At 33.6% G+C, this 26397-nt stretch overlaps 1 protein-coding gene across 5 annotated transcripts in view; it reads left to right on the top strand.

Moving 5' to 3' along the window:
• Window positions 1-26397, top strand: part of PDS5A (PDS5 cohesin associated factor A) — a 161844-nt gene that overhangs the window by 71215 nt on the left and 64232 nt on the right. For all 5 annotated transcript variants that reach the window (XM_087434212.1, XM_087434211.1, XM_014786828.2 and 2 more), the window contains exons 7-16: window positions 449-529; window positions 2670-2810; window positions 7595-7710; window positions 9673-9767; window positions 10674-10819; window positions 12810-12961; window positions 14372-14485; window positions 17005-17086; window positions 18354-18402; window positions 18636-18775. In XM_087434212.1, the coding sequence (XP_087290338.1) occupies window positions 449-529; window positions 2670-2810; window positions 7595-7710; window positions 9673-9767; window positions 10674-10819; window positions 12810-12961; window positions 14372-14485; window positions 17005-17086; window positions 18354-18402; window positions 18636-18775 (1116 nt within the window). The remainder of the gene's footprint in view (window positions 1-448; window positions 530-2669; window positions 2811-7594; window positions 7711-9672; window positions 9768-10673; window positions 10820-12809; window positions 12962-14371; window positions 14486-17004; window positions 17087-18353; window positions 18403-18635; window positions 18776-26397) is intronic.

Raw genomic sequence — 26397 nt, 5'->3', positions numbered from 1 at the left:
TGATTGAGAATTTTACTTGGAACACTTTCCAGGTCTACTCCTCAGAGCACACTTTTGATTACACAATGAAATACTGAGAGAGATGGGTTAGAGAGGGCTGTGTGTGTATATTTGTTTAGGATACATGGGTGTAACTGGTTAACAAACAAAACCAAAAAACCTCAGGTCCATATTGACTTTAGTAAAACTAAACCTAATATAGTGTTGGGCTTTTGGCTGACTATCTAATGTATTTTAGTTTTAATTCATAGTTGTGCTATTTGCAACTTCTGCTTTAAGACCACTTGACTAGAGGGTATTGGGTAAAACCGTGATGGGTATTCACTTATATTTTTCGCTTCATATTTTTCGCTTCATACTTTGTAGATTTGAACACTACAGTGTTGTAATGGTGCTGTCTAAAATTCATTAATTCATTGCAACTTTACATATTTTTATTGTGTTTCAGAACTTAAATAAACAGTCCTTTGACCTCGCAAAAGTCCTGTTGAAAAGGACAGTCCAGACTATTGAGGCATGCATTGCTAATGTATGTATTTCTACCTGTATTTATTCCATAATTGTGTAATTCTTAACCTATTGTAGTAATTTATTAGAACCTTTCACATATAGGTTTATTTATGCTATAAACAGTTTCATCTATTTAGAAAAATATATTAAAAAACTGATACTTCCAGGTGTGACCAAATGCAGCATAACTTTATAAGCTTTTTTGACATTATTATTATTATTTTATATATATATATATATATATTTTTTTTTTTTTTGGTGAGGAAGATTTGCCCTGAGCTAACATCTGTGCCAGTCTTCCTGCATTTTGTATGTGGGTCGCCACCTCAGCATGGCTGATTAGTGGTGTAGGTCCACACCTGGGATCCAAACCTGCAAACCTGGGCTGTTGAAGCAGAGCGCACCAAATGTAACCGCCATGCCATGGGGCTGGCCTTTGACATTATTTTTAAATGGCACAAGTTGATGAAGGATGTTGTTTTATGAAAACTTGTCTACAACTTCCACCCCGTCTTCTGTTGCTTCTGTACTTATCTTTATATCTTCTGGATATGCTGATCTCTTTCACTTTCTCGCTTCATCTTCATCTTTGGCTCTCTGTGTCTGTCTATGTATTTTCTCTTCATGTTTCTAGGTCATTCTTCTAGAACCTTTTGTTTCTCCCTCTTAAATAGTTGTTATATAATAAAAAATTACTTTTTTTTACTGTATTGAATAAAAGTTCTTTTTTAACTAAAAAAATCAATAAAGTAATTTAGAACAAAAAAGAAATATTTATAATACTACCACCTTAATGTAACAATTCCATTATTGCACATTTGCTCACACTCCTACCTATTTTTTCACATACTTTATATAAAATTTTGAATTGTCTTCATTTATATATATATTTCCATATTTTGACATTATCTTTTTATTTATAATATGAATGACTATAAATATTCCTTTGAATTGACATATACCCATAATTTATCTAACCATTTCCCTGTTGTCTTGCATTTAGATTTTTTCCATGTTTTCCTGCAGTAACTATTTTTGTGAATGTAGCATTTATCTATTGTTGAATTATTTTCCACATATAAAAACCTAAGTGAAAGTATATTAATTTAAATGATATGAATTATTAGTAGTATTTATATTATTAAATTAATACTTAAACGTGGTAAAAAAAAAAAATGTTTTCTCAACTAGTACAAGAGTATACAGTGAAAAGGATCTCTTCAAACCCGAATACTCTATTCTCAATTCTCAGAAATAACCATCACCAATATGTTTTCATATATCCTTCCAGAATTAGTGTTCTGTGCTTACTCATGTGTGTGTGTTTTTTAATTTTGCTAAAACTGTTTTTCTTATTCTTTTCAAGGTCTTCATAGTGACTATGAATGTTTTCTAACTCATAACGTATGTTGCTTTTCAAAAGAAATATAACATTTGATGATACTACTGGAAATATATGCTTGTATCAGTTGCACACAACTGCCTCTTTAGCGTTTTTAAATTTAAAATTTTTTTCTAAGTGTATATATGTGTTGGCAGGGAGTGGAGGTGTTTTTTAATGTGTGCTCTTAATATTGTATTCTCTTGGTTTCTTCCTAGCATTCTTTTAAATTATCAGTTAGCTTTTGTATTATCACTTTTTCCTTCTCTTTGTCCTCTGAGTCAAAATGTATTTGACTTTCTCTGGGTATTTAAAAAGAAAAAAAAAACTCATCCTCCACCTTTAAATACTCTTTATTACTAAACTCATGGAAAAATTAATCAGACTTAAATAAAAATCAAAAAGATTGAGACTTAAAATTTTCTCTTCTATAAGGAAATTTCTCTATAAAATTCTCTATAGTGAATTACATAAACTATCAAAATTATTTTGTTTTAATGAAAGATTCCTAGAAATGCCATCCTAATTTGAAAGAAAGCTAACTCAATTCTTTTTTACCTTTCTCCCTGTAACATTCATAATTTGATAGTTAGAGGTTTATTTCTTCTGTTTTGGTGACTATCCTATCTAATATTAGTAATTTGAAACGTCTGTTCTGTTTCATCTCCTTCAGTTGTATATGTAATGCCTAAGTATATTGTTTTTTAACACATATTTATAAAAAACCTGTTCAAATTTTAAATTAAATGAATATGTTATTTTTGTTTTAATTCTGTAGTTTTTCAATCAAGTACTGGTGCTGGGAAGATCATCAGTAAGTGATTTGTCAGAACATGTATTTGATCTGATTCAGGAACTTTTTGCTATAGATCCTCATTTATTATTATCTGTCATGCCACAGCTTGAATTCAAACTGAAGGTAAGACTGACCATAATTTTTTTTTTTAACAAGTTTTTTCTTTTCTTTCTTAACAGTTTCATTTATTTATTTATTTTTGTGAGGAAGATCAGCCCTGAGCTAACATCCATGCTAATCCTCCTCTTTTTGCTGAGGAAGACCAGCTCTGCGCTAACATCTATTGCCAATCCTCCTCCTTTTTTTTTCCCCCCAAAGCCCCAGTAGATAGTTGTATGTCATAGTTGCACATCCTTCTAGTTGCTGTATGTGGGACTCGGCCTCAGCATGGCCGGAGAAGTGGTGTGTCGGTGCGCGCCCAGGATCCGAACCTGGGCCGCCAGTAGCGGAGCGTGCGCACTTAACCACTAAGCCATGGGGCTGGCCTGAGACTGACCATAATTTTTAAGCCCAATAAGCTTTGAGAAAAATATATAACAAATAGTTTTTCTCTAACTGTAAAAGAATAAAATATGTGTTCAACTTATATTTAGTTAAGGTACACATTTTTGCATCATTTGAATAAAACAGTATCTCTCATCTGGGTGATAGGAAAGGTTACATTGCAAAATTATAGCTTACCTAGTTAAATATCTGATAGACACAGTGACACAAATAATAGATATGAAAAATAGTATTATCCTAGAAACTTATAATGCATGTTGTTATTAAATGTTATTTATTAGTAGATAGGTATGTTTTAGGACATCAAAAGATTTCAGACTCAGTGCTCAAAGGGTCTTGATTACAACTCTATGACCCTTTCATGGTGTAGATCAAGGACAAAAATTTTACTGTATGACTTGAGAATGTATCTTTTAATAACCAACTAAGCAAGGAATTCATAACTCCTAAAAAAATACAAAAAACTTGGACATTTGATTCCCTATCCCAGCTGAACTACAGAAGATAACATCTTACATTTGCTTAATGTTCTGGACTTTTTGAAAAGTCTTTTTATATTCAATATCTTATTTGATCCTTAAATCAGACTATGATATAATTAGGACCAACATTACAGTTTTGATTTTTCAGATGAAAAAGTTAAGAAGAAATATTTTGCCTATTTACACAATTAAAACAGAATTGGGATTAGAACTTCGGTTTTCAGCCTCTTAAAATATGTATAGATAATGAAGAATTGTCTATATTGTCTTTATTACAAGCATTTGTTATTTATAGTATAAAGGACATTGTAGCTGGCTTCTAAGAAACTTTGTTATATGGAAAATGTTATATAGAGAACATTTTATTTGTTTTGTTTTTTAATATTAAGAGTTTATTTTAACAACAGCCTAAAGATGTTTCCATACCAAATTATTTCTAGGTATAAGGCATTAAAGTACTTTCTCCCAATCTGTTTATAGAGTCTGAACATGAAAAGTCAAGCCTCTTTAATCCTTAAAGAAGACTGCCATGATAGATGGTGGGAAGGAATTAGAAACTAGACTTTTAGACTTCCATGTATGGACTTAATGTAAACTGAGGGAAGCTAAGCTATAGTGGTAGTTCATACCCCATTCTTCTATAGGTTCATTTATCTAAAGCAGAGGTTGCTAAGCTGAGGAGCTGAATCCAGCCCCAAAATAGGTTTTCTTTGATAGATTTTATTTTAAATTCTCATACAAAGAATTTTCTCTTTTTAGTTGCTAACATTGAATGAATGAATAAATTTAAAAATGGGATATTGATTGAAAGTTCAGATGTATGCATTTTCTTTTTTTAAAAAAAAATCAGATGATTTGGCAACATTGGGCCCTTACTTCTACATGACAACAATGTAGCTAGAACTGAGTAGTAGTAGCACCTTCTTAAATGGGTTATGAGTTTTTCAGTTTACCACAGTCTCCAATTACTCCTTTATTTTATACCGTCTCTTCTTCGTTGATACAATTTGATTTCATAGGCATACTTTAAAGGTACCTGAACAACAATTTTTTTCATAGATTTCTTCTTTTTAAAAAAAAATTAACACCATAATCAGTTAATGTTATTTCTATGTAGTCTCTTTAAGTACAATATATATGACACAAGGCCATTGATTTTTATGTTTTTCTGTGTTCTTAGATAAATTCATACCTTTTTGTAACTTTATACTGAACTAATACTGTGTCTAAATAATAGTGATAATGGAATATTTTATTGTCTTAAAACAAGTGCCATCACCTGTGTTTGTATTTGCTTCTGACTGCAACCCTAACCTATACCAGTGTTAACTTTTCTCATCACAAATGAAGAAACTGAGATTCGGAGTAGTTTAGGTACTATCTATATATAATTAGGGTGCCTCTTTTTGAGTCACCAATATGTGTTAAGTAGATAGCCTAGAAAGTTTTTATGGCTGTGGTGATTTTCTGTAGTTATAGCTCTGAATCATATAGCTACAGCTTTTCATAATTAAGAGTCCTAGGTTACAGTCCTCTTTAGGACAGTAAAAATGTTTGAGAAAATGCTTCAAAATAACTATTTGTTTGATTTTACTCTGTACTGGGCCACTGCATGCAACTGTACACACTATCCACTGCATAGGTCCAGAGAGTGTATTTTCATATATTTAAGGGGTACTCTAGCAGCCTTGGTTATAATTATCAGGAAATTTGCCACCTTTTACATTTAAGACTTCCTTCATGGGATGCAGAGAGGGAGACTGACATTTACATTTATTCCCCAAATTTAAAAACATTATAAAGTAGCCATAATTGCCTTAATTTGGTTGGAGTGAAAATTTTTGCAGAGACTTGTTCTGAATCAATTACTTTGTAATTAGAAACAATAATAGAGTTAGTGACCTTTTCTAGCTGGAATTGAAGAGAAATGAAAACTAGATAGGCTTTTGAATCTCTTTTAAAGATTTTTTTTTTATTTATTTATTTTTCCCCCCAAAGCCCCAGTAGATAGTTGTGTGTCATAGCTGCACATCCTTCTAGTTGCTGTATGTGGGATGCGGCCTCAGCATGGCCGGAGAAGCAGCGCGTCGGTGCGCGCCCGGGATCCGAACCCGGGTCGCCAGCAGTGGAGCGCGCTCACTTAACCACCAAGCCACGGGGCCGGCCCTTGAATCTCTTTTAGAAAGTCACTGGTAAATTGTTAATGCAGAATTTCTAAATTTTACCAGCTTTTAAAATTACTAAGATATATATATTTGTATTCAAACAACGTATTATGTAATGTCTTAATGAGATAATTTTCACTTTGGAATAGATTTATAATACAGCTATACATCAGAGACACCAAATGATTTTGCACCAAAAAAAATGACCATCACTATAATCATTTCCCAGTCTCACTCAAGGAATGTATTTTAAAAAGACAAGGGGCAAGTTTTCACTTAGTTTTATTTCAGTAGTTAACTGTATAGATGTGAAATGTCACATCATTTGAAATAATTGCTAAGCTACTAAAGTAGTCACTTAAAAATAGAATAAAATTTCCACTTATTCTTTTGTTTGACATTTAAGGGATAGATTGATTTTTCTTTAAAAAAAATAAATCACATTGGCTAGTCAACTAGACTTACTAAAAGGTAGCTCTAATCTGTATGTTGTCACATTGCTTGAGAAAAACTTTGTCAAAGAAAATCATTTTTGTAATTGTAAGTGTTAAAGCTTGATACAGTTTTCATTTTTATATCTATTTGATAAGTGTGCCTATTTTACCCACAAAACTTCTATTCCTAAGAGTTAAGACATCCATAAGGAAAAGACTATATATAGCTTATGGTCTTTTTTAACTTTGTCTTTTCTCATGAATATTTGTTTATTGGATTTCTGGTATTGCTGTAAACATACATTATATTTGAACATTTCAAAAAATGAGCAATTACTTTTAGTTACTGCCGTTATTTTCCTAGTGAATATGTGATTTTTTAAAAATTTCAGGGCTGGCCCAGTGGTGTACTGGTTAAGTTTGCATGCTCCACTTTGGCTGCCTGGGGTTTGCGGGTTCAGATCCCAGGTGCTGACCTACACACTGCTCATCAAGCATGCTGTGGTGGCGTTCCACATATGAAATAGAGGAAAATTGGCACAGATGTTAGCTCAGGGACAATCTTCCTCACCAAAACAAAGAAAAAAAGTTTCACACACCATATGGTTTCAGAATAACTTAATTTATATTAAGACATGACATTGCTAGTGAAACTGGAACAGAATTTTCATAGCATATATTGATTCAAGATAAGAAAATAGGAGGCCCTTATCAAAAAACAACTTTAAACTAAGGTTTGGTTTTTTTGTAGTGTTCAGTTCACCTGACCTTTTAGATCTTCTTAAAATTCTTGCTCTTCTATTAAAATGAGTTTTCCTGAATCATGACATTCTTCAGTGTCATGTTCTTCAGTCAGTAGGGGATCCTTGATTAAAACTTCACATATCAAAACCTTAATTGATAAGGGCTTATATTGGAGCTCAAATTTTAGGAAAGATTTCTTATAAAGAAAGCTTACTAGGGCAGGAATTATTTGCAGCTTGCCCTTTACAGAATTTTTTTCTCGGACTCTTAGGGAATGTTTGAATTGAATGATTATCTTTATATTTCTACAATATAAATTGTAGAAATGTGTAAATTGCAAACAAGCAGTGAAGTAGGCATAAATTAGCAGTTGGGAGGGTGTGAAATAAGCGCAAAGAACCAGATGATCTAGCATGGAATCAAATCAATTTCTGCATAGTGAATGAGAGCATATGATATTTTAAGGGTCTCGTTATAAGCAGAAATATGAAATTGTAGCTTCTTGAGAATGTTTCATGTTGTTTTCTGTAATCTGATGAATAAACCTCAGGCTTCATTTATTTTCTCTTTTCCCTTAGAGCAATGATGGAGAAGAGCGACTAGCTGTTGTTCGACTTTTAGCTAAATTGTTTGGGTCTAAAGATTCCGATTTGGCAACACAGAATCGTCCTCTTTGGCAGTGTTTTCTTGGACGGTAAGAGAACATACAATCTTATGGATTCTAACTTGTATATTTTGGAGGCCAGTAAGTATGGTCCACTTGATTAAAACCACACATATCCAAACTTTAATTGATATATATATATATTTTTTTTTTTTAGTATCTGTGTTGCTGTCTTTCTTGGAGAATAAATTGTAGGACAGAGTTTTTATGAAGAAAGCTCATTATTTACCCACATAACACTTTTTAATCTTTTTTGTGCTAAAATAATGTCATTAGAATAAATAGATAGGCAACATCTGAGAATATTCCAAGTCTTAAGATTTTTAAATAAATCATGAGACTGAAGACATAATGGTCCAATCCATGCCATTTTTCAGTCCAGCAATTTATTCATTTACTAGTGCTTATCTTTTAGGTCTGTAGCTTATCTGATTACACGATATGTGTTTTGAACTATTTTGGTATTGTATGATTTTGAAATTAAAAATATCATTGCTCTTCACTCAAATAGTTTTTAATATTCCTTCTCAAGAACTTAGAATTATTACATTCTATTCAACTTGATGGTAAGGTTGAAAAATCGATGAAATTTATTAAATTCCACCTTGAATTCCATTACATGTTTCTTTGCTTTAAACATTGAAAAGTCGATTTTCACTACGTATTAGTATTCTGGAGAACGTAACAAATCTGAGAAATCTCTGACACTGACATAATGATATTTTAAGTTACTTGTTCAGAACAGGCCATTTTGAAGGTCTTAATAGGAATAAGGGTTGACTATTTGAATGATTAAACTTGAATTTATAAGAATTTAGAATAGAGAGGATGAAGCAACTGTACTTGTCAGTATACAGAGGAGTGATTCTGTCCTTGTGATTGACATCAATATTTACAGCAAAACATTTAAGCAAAAATGCAAGGTTCATATTTTACCTGGGTTACTGTAAAAACTAAATCAATCATTAAAGGCTTCCTATAGTCATAATTTTACATTCACTGCTGTCTCTAATAATGAATCTCTGATTCATAGAACAGAGAAGTATTACCAGTCTGTTTTACTGTACTGTTTTCCTTAGGTATTTAGCAATAAGTGTTTTGATTCTTTGTAATTTACTTGATCATAAGTGGTAATATTTTCATTTTTCTCTGGCAGTAAAAATTATCAATCCTAAATGCAAGGTTTTATTAAAATATGATTCTCTCTGGATAAGAAACTAGGAGGCCATGGACATTAAGACATTTATTAAATAACTTTAGTTTAATTGGTTGTTTTATGAGACTACTTCAGAAATAAAAATATCTCCTGCTATTTAAATCACATTTTTATAATTAATAAATGTTTTTAAAATTGTCCAATGATGAATTTTAAATTTGGGTGTTGCTCAGCTTATCCTTATTATATGCAGTTTTGAATCTACATGTGGTGTTTCATATTTACTGAATTCTTACAGTATACCAGACCTTTAAAAGAGCATTTTAATACAAGTTGGTCCTGGCCATATGAAATTTTTTGTTGTGCGGCAGTATGACACATGCATTTCACACACTCATCTTTGAACTTCTGGATCTGCCTCTTGTATGTGATTTGCTACCTCGAATCCCCCTACTATTTTCCTCTTGTATATTTTTTTCAGGTAGATTTTGTGCATTTTTGAATATTTGTTTTTTGTTTGTTTTATAGCATAATTTTAAGATCTTAAATTTTTGGCTTTACAAACTAGGTAGTTTGGGTTGGAGGATGTGTTTTATACTGGTTTTTGTTTGCTTTAGCATGGTAAACAAATTCTGTTTTCAAAAATGTTTTTGTGAAATTATCTTTTTCCTTTATATTCTTCCTTCAGAACGTATTAACTGTCATAATAATAATCGATACATTTTCTAATCAGTAACTGTTGTTGTTTATAGGCATTTACATAATGTTAGATATACCTTATTTGAAAATAATTATTTTGCCTTACAACTAATATTTAACAATCTCTTTCTATGTAGATTTAATGACATTCACGTTCCTGTGAGATTAGAAAGTGTGAAATTTGCCAGTCACTGTTTAATGAATCACCCAGATTTAGCAAAGGATCTCACAGGTAAGCTAGCTGATTTATTACAAATATGAGAGTAATCACACAAATCTATTTTAGATGTAGTCTTTAACCTTAACTTCAGTTTCTGGATAGGTTTTAACTCTGGCACTATATCAAGTCTTTATCAAGTCATGGACTAGTAAATGATTTCATGTTTATACAATAAAATTACATTTGAAATCTTCATATTGTAATCCTTTGGAATTGTTTGAAAATCATAGGAAGTAAACCCTTCCTTATGACATTGGGTTTGGGCACAAATCATTATACCTATGTGATAAATATAGTAACATATCTAATAATAAGCAAGAAAGTGATTATTTTCTGGACTAAACTAGAATTTCTCATTCTTCACTTGAACGTAGAGCATTTGAACCTACTTATTTGGTAGTAGCAAATAAATGGCTTTTATCAGAATGCTGTTTACCAAAGTAGAGGAAATAAACATTTTTTGTTTTGATTTTGTTTGTATTATAGCTATTCAGGAATTTTTTTAGAGGTCATAGAGTGTTATTCAGTATTTTGTGTCATGTGCAGATATATCAGTGAACTTACTATAAGCATTTTTACTATTTTTCTTTTAAGTCTTTTAATTTGTATTGTAACTTAAATTCTAAACTGTATAAATCAGATACTGTGTTGTGATTTGACTTTTCCAGAATAGTTCATGTAAAATACCTTATTTATTAAGATGTGACTATGCAGTAATAAATAGTATGGTTTAGTTTATTTTGTGATTATATATAGTAGGGTATTGCCACCTCAGAAATAAAATGATTTTAATTCATGCCACATTTTACAGACTGTTTTAATATGGACGGAAGCTTAAAGCATTTGTCTCTTCTGTCATTCTGAGCATGATAAATATCATAGCTAACATTTAGCTTAATTTTTTTTCTCTTGTTACAGAATATTTGAAAGTTAGATCACATGATCCAGAAGAAGCCATTCGTCATGATGTCATTGTTACTATAATAACAGCTGCCAAAAGAGACCTTGCCTTAGTAAATGATCAGCTACTTGGCTTTGTAAGGGAAAGAACACTGGATAAACGGGTAAAATCTGAGGAATTTTATTCTTTTGTTATTTACTGTGTTTAAAATGTTTGCTGAATTCAATAGAAATTATTTTCTATTATATTTAAAGCTTTTCTGTGTGAAAGTCAAGTTAATACAATACCAAATAAAGAGCTAATAATTTGTATGTTTCCTGCGTATCTTTTAATTATCTTCACAAATGAATACATTGGATTCTATAGCTTTTCAGATCTTAGGTGTGGCTTTGTCTTCTAGCTTACCTTTATAAAAAGAACAGCTAAATTAAAGTTTTATTTTATCTTTTCAGTTACATGATGAATTTCAAAAGAATAGTGATTGATCACCTATATTTATCTCTTATAGTTAGCATTTTCAAAAGTGACAGTCTTATGCAGTTAAAAACGTGAGTTGATAAGGAAAAGTAGTAGGAAGGACAGCAATAGCAGTTGCTAAAGAATAGTGTCAACCATAAGCTAGAGACAGACATGCAAAGCAGCCTGATTAGACATGCTACTTAGTAACATTTTTCGCAAAGGTTGCCTTTGCAGTGTGCTGTTTTATTTGAGGCATAGTTGAAAACCTGCTGTCTTCCTGAAACCAATGTAGTTTATCGATAATTTCAGAGTAGAAAAGTGATATTTTTTGGTTTTGAAATATATTAAGAGGTAGTCTTTAAGTTCTTTTTAAATAGGTAGCAGATATGTAAAGCAGACACTATTTAACTTGTTCAACTGTGTCAGTAATTCTAACTTTGAAGACTTTTTTCCCCTCAACTTTAATTTAAATGAAATGACACTCTCTTAGTGGTTAGTTGGTAACTCCCCCCGATGTACACACTTGATTTAAGGTATTGCCACTTGTGTGATTTCCGCCTTTTAGGTACATTTCACTCCTCCTTCTGTCAATGTTTGTATATAGTTTCAGAAAGAATTGAATAAGTGAATCTTCCTGAACTGTGGTATGGTCATAATAGCATCTACTACACGTTTTAAGACCTGGATTTTGGTGTAATAAATTAGATGACCTTGGCTGTAGCCTGTCTGAAATTTGTTTTCTCCTCTGTAAAATCTAGGGAAAGGACTTAATCTTAGATTTCTTAGATTGCAAACATTCTTTGTTTTCATGTAAGAAATGTCAGATGACATCTGCTACCTGTTGTATGGGGAGCAGAGTTTCATTCCGTCCACTAAATAGCCTAAAAATGAGAAAATTATGCAAAAGATTTGTAGGAAAGTATTAATTTAAATAAACCAAAGATAGTATGCTCTGGTTTGTTATTGAGACAAATATCTTTCTTTGTTATTGTTTTTATTACATCTTATGATCATGGTTCTAACTCTAGGTTTTTAGTCTCCTTTTCTGTTCACCCTCCTCCTACACCATTCTTTCCTCCTAGTAAACCATCCCAATCTCTAGAAGTCCCAAAGAGTCTTCCACTAACTAGGATGTGGCTAGGTAAATCATTTGCCCTTTTAATCTACAAAGCAAGGAAATTCACTTAAGATGATCACTAAGGTGCTTTCCAACTTTGTAATTCTAGGATCTTGGTACTAAATTTTGCTCTTCTTATTCTGAATTAACATCAAAAGGGATGTGACTAGAATAAAACATTCTAGATGATAGGGCTTTTGTTTGCAGAGTAAATTATACACTTTCTCTTTTACCCCTTAGTCGCTTCTAAAACTTGGCCAAAATTTTTTTAGACAGAATCTAATGAAATCTCCTGTAAGATTTACTGTTGCTTGGCTTTGAGGGAAATAAAAACATTGGTAGATGATTTAGCAGTATTTGCATTGGATAGTTTCTAAAGTAATCTGATTTCTACATAGCAACCTACACTAAATTGTTGGTAAAGCAATATGTCTACCTCTTATGAAAATGAATTATTGTGCCAGTTTATATTACACACAAGTCTGATTGTACAACCTAATGAAGAAATGGCAATTTTTACAGATTAGTATACTAAAGTTTGGTATCTAGCTCATCCAATAAACTTTATACTTTCTAGTGGCGAGTAAGAAAAGAAGCTATGATGGGTCTGGCTCAGCTTTATAAGAAATACTGTCTTCATGGTGAAGCAGGAAAGGAAGCTGCAGAGAAAGTCAGCTGGATAAAGGACAAACTATTGCATATTTATTATCAGAATAGCATCGATGACAAGTGAGTCTAATATCTTGGTAGACTGTGAATATAAAAGTGCTTTTAATTTTTTTTAAATAATTTATTTTTTAACAATGATTTATTTCTAAGTTTAGAAATCACTTTCTGCATATTTGTATAAACTATATTTGAATAAGACTCTAGCCAAGATTGTAAGGTAGCATAACAATAGTGAAATAGGCATGGGCTTTGAAGTCAGACCAGAGACCAGATGTTCCCTCTGCCTCTTAAATGTGTGTTCGTGCACAACTGACTTAACTTCTCTGTAGCTTGCTTTTGTCTGAAAAGAGGTAATAATAAAACCAACCTTGCAGGATTGTCATGTGGATTAAATAAAATAATGAATGTGAAGCCCCCCAGCCCAATGCCTGGTAATAGAGCACTGTTCAATATCTGCTAGTTATTATTTTTCCTTTTTGCAACACTATAAGTACCAATAGAGGTATTGTGTTGTTGTTGGTTTTTTTCCTTTAATTGAGGTATTGAGGTACAATTGACTGATATAACGTTGTATTAGATTCAGGTGTACAGTATAATGATTCTATATTTGTGTATGTTGTGAAATGATTACCACAGTAAGTCTAATTAACATCCGTCCCCATAGATGGTTACAAATTTTTTTTTTCTTGTGATGAGGACTTATGATGTTTTCATTTTCTGAGTGTTACATATAATTCTATATTGGATTATATAGTCATGATTTTTGTTTTTGCAAAATACTTTGCAATGTTTTATTGAATTAGACTGACTACTTGGTCATCACTGGATATGTATTTCGTTGATTAATGAAGAGCTCTTGTATTTTCTTATTCCAGTGATACTGAATAATAAATATAAACTTAGCAAGAAGGATATTCTAGTACTGGTAAGGAATTTAGACTGTGGAAAGAAGAGAGATCAAATGTGCACAGGAAAAGCTAAACTTTCAGGAAGTAATATAAAGGAAGATCTCCCTGATTTTACCAAATGATAATGTGGGAAAGGAGCAAAACTGTAATCAGAAGAAATTAATGTTTTTTTGAGAATTAGCTATTCTTGAGATCATAGCTTTATATGTAGTGTTAAATAATTTGCTATAGCTCCAGACTGATGATGAAGAATAGGTGGAACAGCCTAGCACCCTGTCTTTAGGAGTAAGATATAACCCTTTTAGAACAAATGTTTTGTACTGACAGATTAAAAAGTAAAGCCACAGATAGCAACTGCAGCTCTAAATTTAAAAATAATTGTACTTCCAAGGAAAGGAACTAATCACATACTGATCTTTTCCATTGTATTTGCACACACAGGTATCACCATTGATAGTGGTGTCTTTGCATGAGATGGTTAAGCTATAAAATGGCTATTGCTTCTAAAAAATAGAATAATTGTGTTATTTGGTTTTTTTTTTTTTTTTTGTCTCTTTCATAGACTGTTGGTAGAGAAAATCTTTGCTCAGTATCTTGTCCCCCACAACTTGGAAACAGAAGAGAGAATGAAATGTTTGTATTATTTATATGCTAGTTTGGATCCCAATGCTGTCAAGTAAGTTATTTTTTAAATGACTGTTTGGAGTATTTCCTGAAGATTTCATAAAATTACTTCATCTTATCTAATTGTTGATGGGGTTGTTGCTTCTTCTGGTTGAATCAAGAACCTCAGATAGGGCCGGCTCCGTGGCTTAGCGGTTAAGTGCGTGCGCTCTGATGCTGGCGGCCCGGGTTCGGATCCCGGGAGCGCCCCGAGGCACCACTTCTCCGTCCAACGCGAGGCCGAGTCCCACGTATAGCAACTAGAAGGACGTGAACCTATGACATACAACTATCTACTGGGGCTTTGGGGGGAAAAAACTGAATAAATAAAAAATCTTTAAAAAAAAAAAAAAAAAAGAACCTCAGATAAATATTTATAAAGAAAAATTTTATGATATAAATTCAGGTAAGTTAAAAGCAAAAATATTCCTATTGCATAGGCATATTTGGCAAATGAGTCAGTAACGTGGTTTCAGGGATTCAGAGAAGTCCCCATGTCAAAATTATCTTTTGTCTATGACAAAAGATGACTGGGGTCTAACTTGCGCTATTGGAGCTTTACTATACTAAGCCTAAGAACTAGGTACTGATTCTTTGTCAGGAGAGCATATCCAAATCTCTTCTGTGTAAAATGACCACATGATTGATTGTCCAAACTGGATATTTTTGCTACTGAAAGGAGGCATTATTAATAATTTTGTTTGGACAACTGACATGAACTTTAACTGTCCCAAGATGCTAGGATGTGTAGTCATTCCACTTTTTATATAATGCTTTTTAAAAAGAAGGCCTGTCATTGAGAATTCTGATTCTCCTGAATAAGAACCTCAGCTATTATATATGTGTGTGTGAGTGTGTATATATATATATATATATAACCTTTAATTTTCATATAATTTCAAACTCGCAGAAAAGTTACAGGAATAGTACAAAGCATTGTGATATCTGCTTTACCCAGATTCATCATTTTGGACCATTTGCTTTTATCATTTGCCATTTGCATATGCTTTTTCTTTATCTCTATATACGTATTTTCTTCTGAACCATTTGAGAGTAATTTGCAAACACTGGGTTTCTTTACCACTAAATACTTCAGTGTCTATTCCCTAAGAACAAGGATATTCTCGTATATAACCAGAGTACCCTTATCAAAATCAAGAGATTTAACATTGATACAATATTATTATCTAACTCAATGTATATTCACATTTCCTCAGTTGTCCAAGTAATATCCTTTATGGATATTTTTTTTCCCTTTCTAGGATTACACATTGCATCTTTAGTTGTCATGACTGTAGTATCTTTTAATTTGGAACCATTCCTCAGTCTGTCTTTGTCTTTTATGACTTTGATGTTTTTGGGGAAGAATATTGCATAGACCAATTATTTTGTAGAATATTCACTCAATTTGGGTTTGTCCAGTGTTTTCTCATTATTAGATTGAGGTTTTGCATTTTCAGCACAAATTCCAAAAGTAACATTGTATCCTCGGTGTATTATATTAGGAGGCATTAGCCATCTTTTTTTGTGTGTGTGTGAGGAAGATCGGCCCTGAGCTAACACCTGCCAATCCTCCTCTTTTTGCTGAGGAAGACTGGCCCTGGGCTAACATCCGTGTCCATCTTCCTCCACTTTATATGGGACACCACCACAGCATGGCTCGACAAGCAGTGCGTCGGTGCGCGCCCGGGATCCGAACCGGTGAACCCCAGGCCGCCACAGCGGAGCATGCGAACTTAACTGCTTGCGCCACCCGGCTGTCCCCGAGCCATCGTTTTTAAAAAGATTTGCAAGTGGTTCCTAATGCACACGTGATGTAGTAAGCCCCTGGCCTAAGGTTTTGGTCTCTGTTTATATTTCAAAATATTTGGCAAAGAATACTCAGAGATAGACTCATTTCTCAGGGGTCTTCTGGGTACCTGAAATTATGGACTGGATTTGTAAGAGAAGAAAATCTGCTTTCATGGAGAGAAAAGTCTAGAATGAACACTCTCAATTTAAATTTGGTGTCTTGAATCTACATCATTTCTAAGAAATTCATCTTTGTAAATGGTCTGCAGTCCTTCATATGTCCCCCTCTTAGCCTGGCATAAAAAGGCCTTCTTGATCTGATCTTTTTCTGTAGTATGTTCCAGCTTCCTGATACTCCTGTACTCACACTCTGTGCTCCAAGCCTATAATTTTTTTTCGGTTTCCTATATGTGCCATGCACTTTGATGACATTTTATCTTTTTTTGTACCAGAACATTCTAGCTACCTCTGCTTAGAATGTCCTTCAATCCCTTCATTTACCTGGCAAGATCCTATTCATCCTTCTAAACTTCTCAAATATTTTCTCTTACAAGAAGGCTTACATTTACCATTTTAAACTAAACTATCATAATCCTAATAAATAAATTTTCTGGTGCTTAAAATTTTAGGTAGATGTAAAAGAATGGTGTGTTACATCATGCAACAATAACAGTAGTTGAGTTGAATAATTACCAGTATTGTTATATTATGTATTTTCTTCATATTTATAACTATTTACAGAGCTCTCAATGAAATGTGGAAGTGTCAGAACATGCTTAGAAGTCATGTACGAGAACTATTGGATTTGCACAAGCAGCCTACAGTAGGTTCATGATTTGTTTAAATTCATAGTTTGTGGTAGTCATAGTTCAATTTTTCTGTAGTTATATATGGTAAAACAGGCAAAAAGTATCTCACGTATTTTATTTTCTAAATGTCAGTTAAACATAATTTCTGTAGTTATCCAAGCTAAATTTCCACTTCAAATGAATATAACAAAATCTTATTTTCCAGCACAAGCAAAGAAATGGTGTTTTCTAGTTTATCAAGTATTTAGACACTAAGAATTTATTGAGTTTATCAATTTTCAAATAATTAGAATTAAACCTCAAGATAAAATTGTATTAGAATTCATAATTTTTTTTACTCTGTGATTTTTGGTCTTTCAGTGTAGAGTCAGTATCAAATCCTATAAATATACCCAAGTCCAATTAACAAAGAAATTCTGCCCAGCATTTTCTGGAAGGTGGGAGAAAGAAACTTAATCTCTTAATATACTTCTAAATGTATTTATTAGAATAGGTATTCTTAATCAGGGAACCATAGACAAGAGACCCCTCAAGGACCCCATGGACGCTAAAGCAAGGGTTGGCAAACTTTTTTGTAGGTGACCAGATAGTAAAAATTTAGGCTTTGCTAGCCATACAGTCTCTGGTGAACTGTTCAGCTCTGCCTTTGAAGTGGAGAAGCAGTCGTAGACAGTACGTAAATGAATGGGCATGACTGTGTTCCAACAAAACTTGAACAAAAACAAATGGTCCATGGGCCCACAGTTTACCAATTTCTGATCCAAATTACTCAAATTTCACACAAATTTAATAATAAAGTAATATTGTGATGGATGAAAGGGAAGTACTTTTGGGAGGGGAGGCAATATTCTGAGGTTATTTAAGTAATAGATCACAAAATAGCTAATAGAACTCTTATTCAGAAAGAAAATTTTTCTACTTCTCACATTTTTAGTTAGTTTTCTTTGTTGTAGGGTTTCACAGTAATTTTGATAGGATAATTGTTTCAGTTATCTTCTCTTCAATCTTCTGGCAAGATAATTTCCCTATGAAAGTTATGTGCTCTTTTTTAATTTTAGAATACCTTCTTGCTGACATCTCCTTTCCTTCTATTTGTCCTAACTTAATAGTTGTTGCTAGTCCCCATTTCTTTATCAACTTAGGGTAGGCCATTTTCTAGTGGGTAGATTGTGATGAGTTTCTTTTTTTTTTACTTTAAAAAAGGTACTATACTGAGTATAGATTTTCTTAGAGAAATTTGTTAGCACATATGACTTCTTTTGTTTCTGTTTTAAATTTCAGTCAGAGGCTAACTGTTCTGCCATGTTTGGAAAACTGATGACCATAGCAAGTGAGTATGTTTATTCACTTCGTAGATATATAATAAACATCAAAACAGACAAATAATGTACCCAATGGGACTATCAATTTACTACTAAGAAAATAATTCTTAATAATCTTATTTCTAAGAACCAGTTAGGCTGATTGTCTTTTGATGGCTCAGCATTACTTTTAAGACAGCTTGCTTTTAGTTTAGTAGAGTAGTTTTTCTTTTGTAATATTGGTTCTCTTTTAATTTCATAGAGAATTTGCCTGACCCTGGGAAAGCACAAGATTTTGTGAAGAAATTTAACCAGGTTCTCGGTGATGATGAGAAACTACGGTCTCAATTGGAGTTACTAATCAGCCCAACCTGTTCGTGCAAACAGGCAGATGTTTGTGTGGTTAGTAAAGTATACTTGTACATTTGTTCTTCTACCTTGCTTATAGAAATTTATATTTCATTAAAGCCTGCTTTACATAAGATTATTTTATTTGTGTGAGTTTAACAATGTCGTGAGCTCTGAATTACCTAGGAGTATATGTGTGATCAACTTAGTACTCTTTACTTAGCACTCTTCACCCAGATTTCAGGAAAAACACTAGCAAACTAAGCTGGGGAGATTGGTTCTAGGAATTGGGCAAGGTAAAATGCTTTGTATTTAGTAGACATTCAGTAAGTAAATAAGAATTTTCTAAATGCTTGTCTGTGCATACATTTTCTTCTCCCATGTATTAGCATGGAAATAACGCTTGTCAGTACATCAGCAATAGTTACATTGCCATATATGCATTTATAGATAAGGTCATTCTTATTTAGGCTTTTGTCTTCATTCTATTCTTGGACTCTTTATTTTATAGAAAACCAGTATCATTGAAAATATCAGGAAAGAAAACTTCATCCATTCATTTATTCAGCATTTTATGAGACAGTTGTATGTTTGAATTTCAGCAATACCATTTACTACCAATGTGACCTTTAGTAAGTTGTTCGATTTTTGAGCTTTGTTTTTATCGTCTATAAATACCATCAACCTTATAAGGTTGTTAGAAGATTATATATATATATATTTCCTAATAGATGGCCCTGCGCTACTCTTTAGGATTCAAGTAAATTGTATTTCTGTGTATTACACATATATGACAAACACTATGCTTGGGACCAGGCTTATAGAGGTAAATAAGAAAAAGAAGATTGTTTCAGATATTTATGTCTAACTTTGTTCTAGAAAGAATTACAATGGGATAATTATTTAAATATGTGATAAGGGATAAGGACTATAAGAGATGTATGTACAAAATGGTCTGGGAGCGTGGAGTAGGTATTTTTTATTTAGTCTAGGTACACAGGGTCTCTAAGTGGATCTGAAAAAGACCAGTAATTAGAAAGAAATGGGGAGGAGCCAATTTAGAGAAGAGAGCAGTGGACTCTTCTATTGGGCCTAGGGATGTGGATGTGCCAAGTGCCCAGACTACCTCATCCTTTGCACATCTGAGCTGGGTGGTTTGCTGAGAACATTTAAAGGTTTCATTTACTTCTTTGGCATTTAGAATTCGTGTTCCAGAGTATTGTGTCCTATGGGACATCTACTAATATGATTGGATCATAGAATGAAATAGCTTAGAAATACCTTAGAGATACTTGGTTTAACCACTTCATTTTACAGATAAGAACATCGAATTTTAATGAGGTGAAGTTTCTTATCCAGTGTTTCACAGCTGATTATAGTGGCTGAGGTATAGGTAGAGTCTAGATCTCATAGACTCATGATAGTGTTCTTTCTATACATTCCATCATTGTTCACAAGAAGAACCAGTACAAACTGAGAACTGCTCGAGAAATATGGACCTTAAGAAAGAACAATCAAGTGGTATTTTTGGTCTGAGAGAAAACAGGAATTGAGCCTGAGTTTTAAAAAATGACAGTAACATGAACCCTACTATTTGTCAGACCAGAAATATTTAAGAGTTTCCAAATCCAAAAAGTATATGCAAAACAGATGTTTGTAACCACAATTCTCAGGAAGAATACTACAGCCATGCAGTGCAGCGAAATCAGTACTCCTGATTTTAGGAACCAGGAAAATAGAGATGAGGACTACACTTGCACTGATAAGAGCATAGTAATGATACCTTTTTGGAGGAGAGGTTATTCTGAGGATAGTTGAGTTATGGGCCACAAAATAGCTAATAGAACTCTATTCCAGAAGGAAAAATTGCTACTCTTCACATTTCTTGGTTAATTTTCTTTGGTGAATGGTTTTACAGTAATTTCTCTTCTAGGTCTTACATTAGCATTGTGTATTCTGAGCACATTAAATTATCTATATGTTCTCGTGTGTAAAGTAGGACTTATAATACCCTTTAAACACTCAAGAAAACAAGCACTGTTAGAATAGTTTTTGCTGTTTTCCAGAATATCTGTATCATTTGTCCTTCTCCCAAAGGGATACTGATATTAGTTACATATGTCCTCTAATATACACATTCCTTTTTTCCTGGTAGTTTCATTCTGAAGTAGAAGAGTAAAGAAGAAATATACAAACATAAAATTTAATTTCTATCATTCTCTGTAGCTTTCATTCCATTGGTATTGAAATATGTGCTATATAGATTTGCTTTTGTCTTTGGACTTCAGGTTTTGAGTTTCCACACCTTAGTTCTAGAGAAGGACCGCATATTTGCCATAGCTTCAGCTCTGCTAGCTCTTTTATGCTCTAGCGCCTTCCTGTGACCATGGTTCCCAAATTTTAAGATTTTCCAGGAAGCTTATTAATTCAGCATATGAGGCAGTCCTAGGTTTGAATTTCATCTATACCATTTACTACCAGTGTGACTTTTAGTAAGTTACTCAATATTTCTGAGCTTCATTTTCTTCATCTATAAGTATTAATATCTCATAGGATTGTTAAAAGAATAAGATAAACAACACACAAAAAATTACAGGCCATTATCACTGATAAACATAGATGCAAAAATCCTCAACGAAATACTAGCAAATTGAATACAACAATATGTTGAAAAGATCATACACCGTGATCAAGTGGAATTTATTCCAAGGATGCAGGGATGGTTCAGCATCTGCAGATCAATCAGTGTGATACACCACATTAACAAAATGAAGAATAAAAATCACATGATCATCTCAATAGATGCAGAGAAAGCATTTGACAACATACAGCATCCATTTATGATAAAACCTCTGAGTAAAATGGGTATAGAAGGAAAGTACCTCAACATAGTAAAGGCCATATATGACAGACCCACAGCTAATATCATACCCAACAGTGAAAAACTGAAAGCTATCCCTTTAAGAACAGGAACCAGATAAGGATACCCACTTTCACCACTCTTACTTAACATAGTATTGGAAGGCCTAGCCAGAGCAATCAGGCAAGAAAAAGAAATAAAAGGAATCCAGATTGGAAAGGAAAAAGTAAAACTATCACTATTTGCAGATGACATGATTTTATGTATAGGAAACCCTAAAGAATCCACCAGAAAACTATTAGAAATAGTAAATGAATACAGTAAAGTTGCAGGATATAAAATCAACATAGAAAAATCAGTTGCATTTGTATATACTAACGAAGTAGCAGAAAGAGAAATTAAGAATACAGTCCTATTTATAATCACAATAAAAAGAATAAAATACCTAGGAATAAATTTAACTAAAGAGTTGAAAGACCTGTACACTGAAAACTATAAAACATTGTTGTAAGAAATCGAAGAAGACAAAGAAATGGAAAGATATTCCTTGCTCTTGGATTGGAAGAATTAAGATAGTTGAAATGTCCATACTTCCTAAAGCAATCTACAGATTCAGTGCAATCTCTACCAAAGTTCCAATGACATTTTTCACAGAAATAGAACAAAGAATCCTAAAGTTTATGTGGAACAACGAAAGACCTTCAGTAGCCAAAGAGATCCTGAGAAAAAAGAATAAAGCTGGAGGTATCACACTCCCTGATTTCAAAATATACTACAAAGCTATACTAATCAAAACAGCATGGTACTGGCACAAAAAGAGACACAGATCAATGAAACAGAATCAAGAGCCCAGAAATAAACCCACACGTCTATGGACAACTAATTTTTGACAAGGGAGCCAAGAACATACAATGGAGAAAGGAAAGTCTCTTCAGTAAATTGTGTTGGGAAAACTAGACAGCCATGTGCAAAAGAATGAAGGTAGACCATTATCTTACACTACACAAAAATTAACTCCAAATGGATTAAAGAATGTAAGACCTGAAACCATAAAACTAGAAGAAAACATAGGCATTACGCTCCTCGACATTGGTCTTAGCAGCATATTTTTGAATACCGTATCTCACGAGGCAAGGGAAACAAAAGAAAAAATAAATAAGTGGGACTACATCAAACTAAAAAGCTTCTGCACAGCAAAGGAAACCATCAACAAAACGAAAAGACAGCCTAACACTTGGGAGAAGATACTTGCAAACCATATATCTGGCAAGGGGTTAATATTCAAAATATATGAAGAACTCATACATTTCAACAACAAAAAAAAACCCAATTAAAAAATGGGCAAAAGATCTGGACATTTTTCCAAAGATAGACAGATGACCAACAGGCACGTGAAAAGATGTTCAACATCACTAATTACTAGGGAAATGCAAATCAAAACTACAATGAGATACCACCTCATGCCCATCCAAATGGCTATAAATAACAAGACAAGAAATAAAAAGTGTTTGAGAAGATGCAGAGAAAAGGGAACTTTATATACTGCTGGCTGGAATGTAAACTGGTAAGCCACTATGGAAAACAGTATAGAGATGCCTCAAAAAATTTAGAACTACCACGTATGATCCGGCTATTCCACTACTGGGTATTTATCCAAAGAACACGAAAACACAAATGTGTAAAGATATATGTACCCTTGTGTTCACTGCATCATTATTCACAATAGCCAAGACTTGGAAACAACCTCAGTGCCAGTGAATGGATGAATGGATAAAGAAGGTGTGGTATATATACACAATGGAATACTACTCAGCTTTAAAAAAAGATGAAATCTTGCCATTTGTGACAACATGGATGGACCTTGAGAGTATTATGCTAAGTCAGATGGAGAAAGTCAGATACCTACCGTATGATCTCATTCATAAGTAGAAGATAAATACAACAATGAACAAACACACACATAGACACAGAGACTAGATTAGTGGTTACCAGAGGAGAAGTGGGGCAGAGAGGAGGGCAAAAGGGGTGACAGGGCACATGTGTACGGTGATGGATAATATTTAGTCTTTGGGTGGTGAACATGATGCAGTCTACACAGAAATCAAAATATAATGATGTACACCTGAAATTTATATAATGGTATAAACCAATGTTACCTCAATTAAAAAAAAATAGAATGAAATTTTATGTTTGACTTAACGCAGGGTCCCCTGCACTACCCTATAAGATATAAATAAATGGTAATTCTTACGGTTTTACATATACATGACAAACACTAGAAATTCTTAAAATAGGTCTCGTGTGGGATGATGAATCTCCATCAAAAGTCTCAGAGTGATACTGTTATGAGTAGTTCATGGACCACACTTTAAAAAACCCTTCCCTCTAGGATTATCCAGATATGCCTTGTATCTTTAGAAGTCCAAATTTTATTTTATCTCTTGATCAAACTACACTGTTATAATTTGCATAATTTAGTAAACTGTATTATACATGGTCTCTCACCAAGATTACAGTTTAGGTGACAGATACAGGCAAATATTTCAGTAGAAAATAGTGTTTTAAGTATTCTAAATCATAGAATACTTAGGCGTTGGTAACATAAAGGAATAGCACCCATCCCAGGCAGGGGTGGAAATGGGAGTGGCTTGTTCTAAAGTTAAGTGATTCCTGAGTTAAATCTTTTTCTTTTTCTTTTTTTTTTTTTTTGTGAGGAAGATTAGCCCTGAGCTAACATCTGTTGCCAGTCCTCCTCTTTTTGCTGAGGAAGACTGGCTCTGGGCTAACATTTTGTGCCCGTCTTCCTCTACTTTATATGGGACGCCGCCACAGCATGGCTTGACAAGCGGTGCGTCGGTGCGCGCCCAGGGATTCGAACCCTGGGCCGCCGCAGCTGAGTGCATGCGCTTAACCATTACACCACCAGGCTAGCCCTGTGAGTTAAATCTTAAAGAATGAGTAGGAGTTAGAGCACGATTCAAGCATGACTGCTGTATTTCTAGTTTGGGTGACTGGATATCAGAGGAAATGATTTAGTGATAGGAGAAGATAACAACGTGTGGCCTCTCAACAGTTATGTTTAGAATTCTGAGATTCAGGCCTGGTTGGTGTATATTAGCACAGTTGTATCTCCTGAAGGAGGTAGAGAAAAAGATCGAAAGGAGAGAGAGATGCTAACTTGCACTATTTAGTAACAATCATAGAATGCTTCCTAATTTCTTTCAGTGAAACTTTTTCTATAGTTTAATGAGAATTGATACACAGGTGTGATATTGTGATGTACAATAAGAAATATGTATTTGGTCTTCATCCCTGTTTCTGGCACAGAGCTCCTAAAGCCTTTGGAAGTTCCTAATGATGAAAGCAATGAAAGTGTCTTTTGTTGTGCTAACGAGGTAATTTTTAGAACTCACCTAAGGTTGGGGGCTGGTTGCCAGGGGAACTAGCCTTGTGATTAGACCTCCAGGGAGGGGAAAGGGGCTGGAGATTGAGTCCAGTCACCAATGACCATTGATTTAATCAATCATGCCTATGTCATGAAGCCTCCATAAAACCCCAAAAAGGACAGAGTTTGGAGAGCTTCCGAGTTGGTGAACACATGGAGATTTGGGGAGAGTGGCAAGCTTGTAGAGGGCATGGAAACTCTGCATCCTTTCCCCATACCTTGCCCTATGCATCTCTATCATCTGACTGTTTCTGAGTTATACCCTTTTGTAATAAACCAGTGGTCTAGTAAGTAAAATATTTCTCTGACTTCTGTGAGCTGCTCTAGCAAATTCATCGAACCCAAGGAAGGGAAGAGAGTCGTGGGAAACTCTAATTTATAACCAGTTGGTCAGAAGTACAGGTAACAACCTGGACTGTGACTGGAGTCTGTAGTCCAAGGAGGAGGTCCTGGGAACCCCCATCTATAGGCGGTCGGTTAGAAGCGTGGATGATAATCTGGGCTTGCGACTGGTGTCTGAAGTTTATAGGCAGGGCAGCCCCATAGGACTGAACCCTTAACCTGTGGGATCTGATCGGGTCGGAATTGAGTTGAATGGTAGGACACCCTACTGTCATCCGGAGAATTGCTTGTTGGTGGGGGAAACCCCCTCCACATTGGAATTGGGTCCAAGAACCCAAAAGAATAGGTCACTGTAACATGAAAGTTAAACCTTTGGAAATTGCTTCTTTTGAGAAATTGCTTTATCTAGTTTACTGATTCCAGTTGTGAAAATATATTGATAATATTAAATCCCAGTAGGAGTACTTTTGATTAGCTAGGAAAACAAAGTCTAGCAGTGGGAATACTGTGTACATTGAAGAATACTTTTTTTTAAACAAATATATGTTTTTTATTGTCAAAATGAGAAAGGAAAAATGTATGAAGAAAGGGGATATAGAGATGCAGCATTTTTTAAGCTTTTTTATAACGGGATTAATAAAATATAAGCTTGTTGAGAATAGGGACTATTTCCTTATTTCTTTGATATTCCTTAAGGGTGCTTAGTATACTAAACAACTTATATAACTAGTAAATATGTATTAGTAGTAGTAGTATCCATCTGCAATGATAGCATAGATTTGATCACAAATTTCTAAACTTGTTAGGGATACAGAAAGAATTAATTTTCTTTACTCTCTCTGTGGTCATTTCCTAAAAGAATTAAAAATGATTACTTCTGTTTGAAGCTTTCTCAACTACTTTTCAGGTATAAAACTTCTTATTGGTCTTAGGTGTTTCTGTTTGTGTATTGGGAGTATATGTGTGTACCTTTTTTTTTCCTTAAATGTATAAAGAAGGAAGGGAAACTGTTTATTCGTTGCTACTTAC

Source organism: Ceratotherium simum, chromosome 8, assembly GCF_057802395.1.
Source record: "Ceratotherium simum simum isolate JZ-2026a chromosome 8, ASM5780239v1, whole genome shotgun sequence".
Taxonomy (NCBI): domain Eukaryota; kingdom Metazoa; phylum Chordata; class Mammalia; order Perissodactyla; family Rhinocerotidae; genus Ceratotherium; species Ceratotherium simum.
Note: the sequence above shows the minus strand (reverse complement) of the source record. Positions and strands in the feature narration are given on the sequence as shown.